The sequence below is a fragment of the Thalia democratica genome, unplaced genomic scaffold (genome assembly GCF_965202585.1).
Source record: "Thalia democratica unplaced genomic scaffold, ktThaDemo2.hap1.1 HAP1_SCAFFOLD_64, whole genome shotgun sequence".
NCBI classification, from domain to species: domain Eukaryota; kingdom Metazoa; phylum Chordata; class Thaliacea; order Salpida; family Salpidae; genus Thalia; species Thalia democratica.
This window is the reverse complement of record NW_028139250.1, coordinates 104115-116373: the sequence shown is the minus strand read 5'-3', so window position 1 is coordinate 116373 and position 12259 is coordinate 104115. Positions and strand designations below refer to the sequence as shown.

Genomic DNA, 12259 nt, shown 5'->3' with positions numbered 1-12259 from the left:
GGTGTGTATGTATTGTCAAGTAGAAATGTATTCTGTATACTGAACAAGTAGTTTTAAATTGTAGTTAAGACACTATAAAAAGGTAATCTTTTGTCAGGCCTTCCATAAAAGGGTACTGTAGATCTTATGTAGTGTTTTGACTTAAACTGATACGATTTTTCTTCTAGCACTCTGCTACTAAATATGATAAAGATTGTCCAATATCGAATATATTAAATAAGGGGTCGACAGCCTTATATAAGTCACAGGCCAATTTTTTGAAAAAATTAGCTAGCGGGGCACACGCTATAAAATAAAATCTTCCGCAGTTCGCAGTTATTTACAGTGCTTGTAGTTTTCTATTAAAAATACTATCTAAAATCATAAATATGTAATAAAAAAAACTAGTTGTTACTGTTTGTTAAATTAAGAGCTTAACTGTAAGTTTTTACTACAAAATCTTTTTTCAATGTTGTTTTGTTTAAATATTTTTCTCAATACCCACAGTATCATTTTGTGAAAAAACTTATTAAATATCAAAAAGCAAGAGTTTTAACTATGTAAGGATTAAGTTTTTTCTATAATTAGATATAACAATTTACTATATATTAATCGCCAACAGCTACACGATTTCAAACAAGGTACATTAGATGAGAAGGTTTACTGCATTGAGCTATGGGATATAGGAGCCTCTAAGAGCCATACTAACAGTAGGTATGTGTCATATTATCAGAATTGCCACCGCTTAAACAATTTTTGAGTTAATACTTAGTTCTTAAAATTCAAAAAGTATAAACTTTTGAAAACAGTATATTTTAACAACAAGTGTGAAGTTAGCTTGAATAAATTTTCAAAAAATGTCCAAACTTTGGATCTAATTATTTTCCTTATCTTAATAGCTAATTGAAAACTTTGTTTTTTATTCTAGAGAACGATCTTTTGTCTAAAAACTAAAAAAAAATCTATTGGGGTTTCGTTTTTTGAGTGGGGCCCTTAAAAAAAATTGGGTTTTTTTATAATTTTATTTTATTTTATGAGTTTAAGTTTTATTATTATTTTTTTTAACTCAAACAATTATTTTTAAACTTTTTAACACAGTTTCTTACCTTAGACTTAACTATAAATAAAAAAAAACCCAAAAATGTGTACTTTTAAAAACCTAGAAGAAATTTGGAAAACCTGGAAATTTTTTTTGAAAAAACAAGTGGCAACCCTGAGATAAGTAAAGTTTTTTAATGATAATTTTTTAATTGAATTAAAAAACAGTTGTAAAAGACTAGTGCGAAATGAAACAAGTAGAGATACAAAACGAATCGTAAATTATATTTAAACTTTAATAATTCATACTTTATTCTTTTCTTTTTATTTCTTGTTTTAATTTTCATTTTTATTTAACTTTATATTAGTTGTTTCAAATATTGTTTAATTAGATAGGTTAATAAATAATGATAAAAAGTTAACAAATTAAAACTAACAAGTTTTAGCTACATCATATGACTATCTATTTTGTTTATGAACTTTAAGGCTTTTGACAAATCATATAAGAAGAACATATTGATTCAAAATAATAGTATAGGTTGCAATAGAACAAAGCAAAAGTTGGATTATAGTGAAATGTATCGTTTATATAGTTTAAATCTATCAAAAAAACACCTTTTTTAGCTTAAGATTAATTTACCACTATAAATGGTTGAAAAAATATGTGTTTTCAAAAACCTGGAAGAAGTTTCGAATACCTGGAGTAAATTTGCCCAAAACCAGTGGCCACTCTGTAACATATTTTTTCAATGGGAGCATATGTAACCAAATTATTTATTTTAATTGTTCAGATAAAAAAAAATAGTATGACAAGTATTGAAGTTTAAATTATTTGAAAGTTTAGTCTTAGTACTGATTTTTATTATAAAATTTATTCGTAAATAACTAGTGTAAGGCTTATTTAATGTTTTTGTTTAGCTTTCATTAGAAAATTGTTGCTAAATACTAATATTAGTTTATAAAATTTTTAAAGATATGTTAAAAATAGTTACTTCACGAGTAGTCAAATATAATATAGAAAAAGTGTGGATAAAGATTTTTAATTTTATGTTTAGTAGTTTTTTACAGATTTTAAGTCAAGTTTAACATATAACTAATAGAATACAACATAAAAGACAATAAAAAGTGTTCTAAATTTCTAAAAAATCTAAAACTAAAAGTAAAAGCTTACAAAAACCTCAACAATAAGAAAATACACTATTCATATAACTTTAAAATATATTAAACTTATCTCGTTGTTAACAAACTTTCGGATTGCAAGTTTTTTTAACAGCAATTCTAGAACTGAAAGAAGGTTTCTGTTTCTTGCTCTAGATAAAATTTCGAATTTACTACCGATATAGTTCTCAGCACAACTAGGATTGTTGAGGAGGTGGTCTGGATGATTTCACCTTTCGACTTATCGTTGCCATTAAAATTGAACTTTTTAGCTTTTTTGTTACATGCTGCTTTCGTCTGACATAGAAACGTTGATATGTATGACCTACGTAGTTATTTCCGCAATGACAACTAAAAACGTATACTACGCTGGTTAATTCGTTGGTAGGTTTAGCCCCTTTAACTATCCCATTAAGCGGAAGGTTGGTGTTATACATAACACGTATGAAATGTCAAACTTAAGTGTTTGACAGCAAGTGAATTTAAAAACTGCCTTTCTACTTTTGTGTATAAAAAAAATCACTCAAAGCTACATTTCTTGAAATTTTTGTTGTCCAACCAAAGATTGAAAATTATCTAATCCATTACAAATTTAGCCATTAGGATCTGCACAGCTAATTGTTTGGATAAAGAATGGATAATATTTACAAAAAAAATCTTTATAAGGTTACCACGCACCAGTTGTTATGAAGGTAATTAGGCAAATCATAACAGGATGGTTAGTTTACCCTTTTTGGGTCCACTCCACATCTCTGTCTAGTTTACCTCCGCCTTCCTTAGATGGGTGAAAACTCCATTAGGTTGGTTAGACAAGCTTTTAACATCGAGATAAGTATAATTAAAAACTATATTTATAGTGTTTTTATATTGCTGTAAATTTTCTTAATCTTTTCGTTTAACTAAATTTTAAAGAATTTTCTATAATATTAATGCTTTTCTTTCATTAACTATTTATTAAACTAAGTTTAAACCGTAAAAAATCACTTGATCAAAAATTTAAATCTTTACACAGACTTATTTTACATTAGACTTTTTGTGAATTAGTTAATTTAATGAAATTTCAAAAGTTTTATACTATACTAAATTTTTACATAATTAATGTTAGTTTTTAGCAACTTTATTCTGATGAGCTTAAGGATAATAAATAAAAAAATTTTAACTTTAAATGATTAAGTTAAGTTTTCGAATTAAGTTTTGAAATTTCAATTAAATTTAATTTTATTAGAATTTTTATTTTATTTTAAATACATGCCCTAAAAAATCGTCTTAGCTACGTGATTTTTTTATATTTTTATACTATACTTAAACAAACGTTTTTAAACCGAAAATTTCCAAGCAGCTTTAAGTTGATAAATTCAAAAAATTCAAACTGTTTGTTTTATTAATACTGTTTATTATTTTCGTTTCTCTTATATTTATGACGATATTTTTAATCTGCAGCAAAAAAAGTTTTAATACGAAACAAACAAGCGTTTAAGTACTTTACAAATTACTTCATAAACATCTTTATGTGTAGTGTATTTCAATAGTTCCTTGAAAGTTATCATTTTAAGTCATCTTTATTAAAATAAAAACTGTTAAAACAGACCTCAGTTAGATGTTAGTATTTTATATTTAAAAAGCAATCTTATTTTGTTTCCACTAGATAAAAAAAAAATATTTGAGTTCTATTTATAATTTTACGAATTAAGTTCTAAATAAAAAAATAATTAAAAATAATATGTTAAGCTTGTTGAATGTAAAATTTTAACAATAACGTTAACTGTTTTTATATAATTTAATGTAAACTGTTTTTTATATTATAAACTTAAAAGTTAAAAAAATTCCAGTTAGTTTAGTTCTATGAAACTTAATAAAATTTATTTATCTCATAAATTTTTTATACAGGTCTATATTCTTTAATAATGTAAATGGGATAATATTAGTTCATGATCTAACAAACAACAAATCACTACAAAATTTAAATAAATGGCTTCATGAAGTTCTCAATCACGAATCAGTGGTGGGACTAAACTCAGTTAAAGTTGCTCCTTCTTGTAATAGTTCTACAAATAAAAAGTAGTTTTAAATTGTTGTTTGTATGCTTATAAAACCTGTTTGATTTAATTTATTTTAGTTATTTGAATTTGTGTTGAAAATATGTATAAATAAGATTTTTAAGACTAAAAGAAAACCATTATTTGCTTTTCTGAATTTTACTTATCTTTCTAAGCTATCTAAATTCATTATGTTTTAAAATCTTTAAACAGGGTTGCCACCTTACCTGGAAACCTAGAAAAACCTGGAATTTGACAATTTAGGCTAAAATAATCTGGAAAAACCTGGAATTTTTAACAATTTCAGTAGTAAAATTTTAGTTTGATACAAAAATTCTATCATATTAATAAATTTTTTTGTCATCATCAAAAAATTTTTCAATTAATAAACACACTTAAAGTAACTTTCAGTATGTTTTCAATGTTTTTATACTATTTAACACAGTTTCTTACATTAAACTCAACTTAAAACTAAAAACAGACCCGAAAATGCGTACTTTTAAAAACCTGGAAGAAATTTAGAAAACCTGGAAATTTTTTTGAAAAAAAAAAGTGGCAACCCTGTTTAAAATAAGATTGAATTTACGCACAGTAGAAATGTAATAAGTATAATTTTTAGATATAATATTAGTTTAATTTAAAACAAAATTATATATCAAAATTTAGCAAATCATAAGTTGTAAATTACTCTTACAGAACTTACTACTTCAGGCTGATTTCTAAGTTTAGTCTAAATGACATCTAGTCATACTGATATTTAAATTAAAATAAGTTGTCAGCTTTACGTCCAATGACTTGTTTCTATAATAAAGTTTAGCCTTTTTTTTCACATATTTAGTTTTATTAGCTAACACATAATACATATTCACTGCTAATCATAAGATTTTTAGAAATGGCAATACTAATGAAATATTAAATACTTGATTAAATTAGAAATTTTAATCTACAAGGTATTAATAAAAAAATAGAGCGAAAAACTTGAACATTGGTATTTATCCTGGCTTAAAGTTTGAATTATTAAAACTATCTAGCCCCAACAGAAAGCAATAAAATTTATGTTTCTTTTTAATTAGACTATGACATTGAAAATCATTGGAAATTAAAACCTTTTGAGTATAAGTCATATAGTCTAAAAATTGTTAGATAGTAATTTTTTGAAGATCAGTTATTTTTGCTAGTGATTTCGTATTTAGTAAGCCGTTTAGCTTTTATCATATTTTAGCTTTTATTTATAGGGGTTTATGTTAAAGCATGCAATGCCAACACAGTGGTGCTGAAAATGAATGGATTTGCTTTGCTTTGGATCAAATTTCATCTTGAATTTTTTATGTTAAAATTTTGGCAGTCAATGATTTAGTCTTAATATTAATTTCACTCGTTGGAAAAACACCCAATAAGTCTGTTAAAAACTAATCAGAAATAACAAGCAATATTATATATTTTATGAAGTTTGTTAATACTTTTTACGTCGCTCAGATTGATTTAGATTTGGGCGTTTTTCCTAACTTATGTTTTTTTAAATAATTTAAATCTATGTACAGAGGACTTGTTTTGATTTATTACACACTCAATTAGTATACTCATGCAAGCCGGAATTTTTTTAAAACTCAACTAGTTGTAAATATTTTTTAGTTATCATTTTTTATGACTTATAGTCTATGCTCTCTTGAAAATTATGTTATATTAGTTTTAAGTGATTAGTAATTATTTTGGCTATATCCAGTAAGGGTAGCTGTCTAAATTGCACGAGCGTACAAAATTGCACAAAATTGCACAAAGATACTTTTGCACGAGGGGATAAAATTGCACCAAGATACTTTTACACGAAGGGTCACTTTTGCACGAAGACACTTTTGCACGAGCAGGCAATTTTGCATAGTTTAAATTTATTTTTTATAATTTTTTTATTAATTTTACTATTTTTTTTTATTAACTTTTTTTCCTATCAGTGTTACCCCTAACCCTTACCCTCGGTCGGTAGCTTTTTTTTTAATACTTTGTTTTTTTTAATTTTTTTAAGTTATTATTTTATTTTTTACTATTACTGTTACCCCTAACCCTTACCCTCGGTCAGTAACTTTTTCTTTATTAATTTTTTTTTAGTTTTTTTTTCTGTTTACTTTTTATTTTTTTCTGTATTTTTTTACTCTCGTGCAAAATAAAAATCGTGCAAAATTGACCCTTGGTGTAAAATCGTCTTCGTTGAATTATGTTCCCTCGTGCAATTTTGTGCCCTCGTGCAAATTTGGCTTCGTGCAAATTTAGCTTCGTGCAAATTTAGTAACCTCGTGCAATTTTATCTTTGTGCAATTTAGACCCGTTCCCATCCAGTAAAGATAAGATGTTTTTTAAGTCATTATTTCAATAAGCACTAGATTGCACTGCATGACCATCAACAAAAGCACATTAGAAATTTTGCAACCTGGTTTTGTCCTTTAAAGGCTTAGTTGTAAGTAAAAGTAATAAACTGTAGCACAATAGGACTATAACAGCTATTAAGTGAGCTATTTGTGTTCTGATCAAAAAATTAATTATTTGCAAACTACACAACTTAAAAAAAAGACATAACAGCAATGCAACACACTTGAAAATAAAACGTAAAAGAAAAAACTTATTCTATTATCTTCGTCTGCTTCGGTTTCTTAAAGTGTTGTTTTTCTCTCTATTTCAGTATTTTCTTGATAGATGAGCCAAGGTATATTTTTTTTAGATTTTACTTAGACTTTTGAAAATTTTTACAACAGTTGTATCTTATTGTTTATTATAAAGTTAAGATTATACTCTTTAAGTTTGAGAAAGAAAGCTTAAAAACTATAGAACAAGATATATTTTTTATGATTTTATTTTTTGCTTTTTTAACTTAGCCCTTCCATAAGTATCCTGTTAAAATTTCCGATTTTGTTCCTCATATTTCAAAAACTATTTATCATTACAAAAAAAAAATTAAAAGCAACCGTAAGCTAAGTCGAAGGAAGATCTTTGAAATAAGAGCAACATGTAAAACAATAAGTTTAAACCCCTATGCCCTTAATGGTAGAATATCTGTACCTTGGCTTGAACTTTAGTTTTTAAGGCTAATAGTAAGACTAAAATTTAAGCATGATGACGAAAACTAAATCAAGGGTGTCTCAAGATCTTGGGCAAAGTGAGCTTCAAGTGTAGCATAATTAACAGATATTACCGTACTGATTTTTCATTTTTCGCTTTGCTCTTAGATGTGCAAAAATTTAAAAGTGATCATGAATTTTGTACTGGTATTAACTAAAAAAGTTGAAAATCCGTAAGCGCGCTTTAACAGTACTGAAAAAAACTCCGAAAGAGGTGAATGATAAACGTATCATGCTAGTCTATAAACGGTTACATCATTTTAAAAGGTTGTGTTTATGTGAAAAGACTTAACAATGTTAAGGAGACTCGGAAGGCATCCAATTTACCACAATATCGCAAACAAGTCTTTCCCTACTTTTTAATTGAAAGCTTAAGAAAGGTCAATGAAAGCGATATACAAGGATACTTTTTGTTAATTGTATTTTCCTTGCAGCTGTCGTACAGAGAAAGTCATATCAGTGGTAGAACGTTTAGACCGAAATCTACGTTGTGACTTGGGACATACCCCCGTCGAGGAAGAACCAAACGTGTAAAAAAGATACTAGATCTTTTTTTTTTTTTTTTGCAATCTGACCTAAAACTCTTGATTTTTAAAAGCTATTATAGAGGTCTTAGCATCACGAATTGCTTGTGTCACTTTATCTTGCACATTAGATCAATTACAGTTGAACTCACAATATACTTTAATCTTAATTCCTATATGTAATATTTTTTTTCAGTTTTAAATTGCAAAGACGTTGTTAAGTTTTTTGTTCAAGCTGCTTTTTTGATTCCTTCATAAACTAATTTGGTGTAGCTTCTGTCAGCAGCAGCTTAAATACTAGCGCTAGCTTTAACCAAAATACTTGTTTTCGCCTTTCCCTGCTTTTCTTCAAAAATACTTTTAGCTTCACGTACTTGGGTTATAATATTATTTGCAACCTGGTTTATCATTATTTGCCTATCGCTCAATATTTATAAGAGCAAGCATTACATTGACGTTTTAGTTGAAAATATAGTTATGTCGTTTACGTTTTACTCAGTTTACAGTTTTATTAATTTATTAACGGTTAATTACTAAGGTAGTTTTTTGATGATTCAGGCTGATGTTTTGCTTTGAACAGTAGCAACTTTTAATATTATAATTATTATGTTGTTTAATACAAGCATGTAAGCTAGCTTTAAGTTATAACACCTTGTAAAGTGAACTAATAAATATAGTTTTTTATAGTTTACATAATTTAAAGTTATCAAGAGTTAAAACTTCAATTTCTTTTCTATAATAGAAAATCATCGGAACAATTAATAAAAGAAAACGTGTATGATCTGCCTCTATTGATGGTGGGGACTAAATTGGAACATGTACATGAAAGTTCTAGGGCCAGTAAAATGCTTGCTGGAAAAAATCTTTCTACATATTTTCAGTGTTCTGAAGTTTTACTAGTGAGTTGTTGTTCTAAGCTATACAACTAGTAAAATAAATTTCAGAAAGTCTCCTTGAAACAATATAATAAATTTTTATTTATTAAATATTACTAAACTCTATGTTTTTATAAACATGAACTGTTTTGGTAACTTTTTTTTACCTCAACAGGATACATCAAACAAAAAATACGTTGTAGCTGGCTCTGGTAACTGTGTCAAGTTAAGTAGATTTTTTGATAAGGTTAGATTTTGTGTAATGATAAAATAAATAACAATTAAAATATATATTAAGTATATTACGTATAATTAAATTTTTGGAACTTAGTTGATATCATTAAAGTAAGAACAAAGGCTATATTCAAGAATAGTTGTGGTCTTTTGGACTAAATTGTTGTTTATCTGAAAATGTTTCACTTAAACAGATTCTTCAGAGCTCACAAACAAATATTAAGCAGTATTAAAGAACTAGAATTTAAGACAAAATATAATTGATTAATAAATATGTCTAATCAGTTATTATTAATTATGGAAATAGCAATAATTAAAGACACAAATTATTAATTGTTAAGTCAGCTCAAATTATCTAACTACTTATATTAAAGATGAGCTAAAAATGCATTCAAATTAAGAGCAATGGGGGTTCAACATTTTTTTACAAAAGTTATCATTGACTCTGTTATATTAAAGTTTAAGTGTATTCTATACGGCATTTTTTATAGAGCAAAACAATTTAAACTACCTTTGAGCTATAAAAAGTTTTGTAAAAAAAAATCATATGGAAGCAAAACTTTGTAAGGCTAATTTTATTTGAATTTTGAAAACTTTACTAAAAAATAAATTTTCACATATTTAAAGCAATTTAACTCAAATTTTCAAGAAATGTACTTTTAAATATTACAAACAACTTGTAGGAATCGGATTTTTGAAAGAAAAAAACCATAAAAATTATTAAAGACCAAAAAAATAAACTTTATTTAAAATAGATTATTCTCGAAATAGATTTTTCGTGAAACAGTCTATTTTTGCCCTTTTAGTTTCCGCCTTTCATAAAGAACATATTTAACGCTCTAACCTTGATCGCTCATATCTCAAAAAAATAGTTTGAATCTTAATAGGAGGTAAAAAGTAACAAATAGCCTACCTAATTATGTAAATTTGAGAAACTTGGCTAAATTTAAAAGTAAGTGTTAACTCCCTATGCCCTTAAACCAAATATTAAAACCCTATAAAACTTATTAAATATAGAGTATTAAACTAAAAACACGCAAAAAGCCCAATTAGAGATAGAATGTCAGAAAAGCGTTAATTCGAACCAGTTCAAAAGTAATTAAAGATAAATGAAAAATTGATAAACCCAAAGTTAGGACATTTTAGTTACTTTACTTTTTTAACTAGTTTATGATTTTTGTTTTTATACTGTATTGTTAGCTTTTTTTTTCCTTATACTACTTAGCTTAATTTACAAAAGTTATTTTTTCATTTCAATTGTTGATACTTTGATTAGTATTAAGTTTTTACATTTCAACGTATAAATTCAAGATGACTGATGCTAAATTTATAGCTAAAAGATTAATAATCCTAAAAAAAGTTCTGTATGTTTTTTTAGAATTTTGGTTTAAACCATAATTAAAATGAACAAAATTGTTTTTTTTTATTTATTTCAATCTATTTGAGATTAAATAACTTTAAAGTATGCGATAAGCTTGATATTTGCAACTCAGTTAAGTCAAAAGTTCTATTAGAAAATTTTTTTATTATTATTTGTTAAAAAATGCTCGGTTTATACCTCATACAAAAATAATAATAAAACTTTTATCACTGCTTATCAAGAATTCTGTGAACATTTTGTGGAACACTAGAACAAACGACTACTGACTGAACAAATTAAAATGCCGGTTTTCTGATTTAAACACCAGCGCATAACAGCGTCTTTTATGGGATAGCTAACAAAACTTTTGAAATTTGGCTTTAAAAACAAAACGGAGTATATTTTTCCGACACATAATTTTTTTAATGGAAACTCTTGATAAAATAGTTTGCTGTTTTTTGTTTGAAAATTTACTTTGAGATTTTTAATTGCTAGATTTACAGAAAACAAATAATTTATTTTTAATCAAAGTTGTTGTAAAAATTAATCTTTTTACCTCATGGTTTAGTTCTTTTGATTAAATCCACTAGAGTTTAATAAAAAGCAGAAGTTTGAAAATATGAATTATTAATTTGCTTTTTAAAATATTCTATGTATAGTTTTAATTTTAGATATAATATAAAGATATAGTTATTCATGTTATATTTGATTTGACTAATACTATTCGAGTTAAATTTGGTCAAAATAAGAGCAACTTTATGAATAGTTCAGCATAAAAAACCATTTATCACTTAAACATTATTTAAACATTGTTTAATTTTTATTTAACAATAGTTTACAACTTGGTTGTATAAAATGTTTTGAAAATGACAGAATAAAAGCATTTTACTGTATCAAAAAATTGATCATTTAATTATTTAATTTAAACCATAAATAATTATTATGTATTATATTTTAATACTTTATTTGCAAATAGACAATAGAGCATGCAACAATGATTTTGCAAAGAGTGAACACAAAACAAGAAGGGCCTTCAACAAACAGATTTTTTTCTATTAATGAAAGAAAAAGAAGTTTAACTGCATTACATTCTAATAATTCCGGAATAAAGACAGATTAAAGTTAAAAATATAAAGTTTATCAATATCTACTTATTGAAATATAACAACTGTATGGTCTATTTGTAATAAATCTAGTATGTAAATTTTACTTGTTGTCTAAATTTTAATAAATAGTTTTTAGAATACAACTTTGGTAAAATTAGTAACCTCTGCTTAAATATCTTACTAGAACCTAGTGTGATTACTAGTAAGTTTAGGTAATATCTTTCATAAAACATTTTATTAGAAACGAATAGTTTGATAGTTTTTGTAATTTTATTTATAGTATTTAAAAGAATTGTGTTAATAATTTTTGATTAACTTGTTTTAGTATTTTCTTACTTAATTACGTTTACTTAGTGACTTTTTTGTTCTTGTTTCTTCATAGGGTAAACAAATTTTGAAACATAATAAAAAATGTTGTATTTGTTGTAATGTTAGCGCTTAACGTTAGCGGTGAAGTAAATTTATACTATTTAATGTTTTTTTAACTATATTTGTTATAACTATTTTTAAACCGATTCCAAATACATTTGTTAGTTTTCAAATAAAAATATGTTAATTATGATTCAAACAAAGATTGAATCTTATGTTTTTTACGAAAGTTAAGAAATACATTTCAAATTGAATACATTTTAAAAAGTTACTTTATTTTCTTATTAATCGCATTAAATTTTTGATTATTAATTCTCAGCTCAAAATTATCTGTTTTATTTTGACTTATAGATAAAAACTAATTAGTTTGGTATACTTACTTTTTATGGTTTAATAAACAATGAACTCCACCAAACGAACATCAACAACAGCATCCGAGACAACCCATGACCGTTTTCGTTTATACTAGGACT

The 12259-nt window shown here is 25.7% G+C and overlaps 1 protein-coding gene across 2 annotated transcripts; it reads left to right on the top strand.

Moving 5' to 3' along the window:
- Positions 1-599: 599 nt before the first annotated feature.
- LOC145845458 (rab-like protein 3) lies at positions 600-11796 on the top strand. Of its 2 annotated transcripts, none has more exons than XM_082952722.1 (6): positions 600-693; positions 2291-2975; positions 4063-4233; positions 8585-8741; positions 8893-8964; positions 11288-11796. In XM_082952722.1, exons 2-6 carry the CDS (start codon positions 2956-2958, stop codon positions 11429-11431), a joined length of 564 nt encoding a protein of 187 aa, XP_082808848.1. In that variant the 5' UTR covers positions 600-693; positions 2291-2955; the 3' UTR covers positions 11432-11796. The 2 variants fall into 2 exon arrangements, with proteins under 2 accessions (XP_082808848.1, XP_082808849.1); XM_082952723.1 differs by having other exon boundaries at positions 649-693; positions 2842-2975.
- The last annotated feature ends 463 nt before the right edge of the window (positions 11797-12259 follow it).

Bases quoted from the DNA above. Each gene is read 5' to 3' on its own strand.
- LOC145845458 (XM_082952722.1), top strand. From the start codon at position 2,956: ATGGGTGAAAACTCCATTAG. The intron at 4,234-8,584 runs GTAGTTTTAAAT...TTTCTATAATAG, and splicing joins AATAGTTCTACAAATAAAAA to AAAATCATCGGAACAATTAA. The intron at 8,742-8,892 runs GTGAGTTGTTGT...TTACCTCAACAG, and splicing joins AGTGTTCTGAAGTTTTACTA to GATACATCAAACAAAAAATA.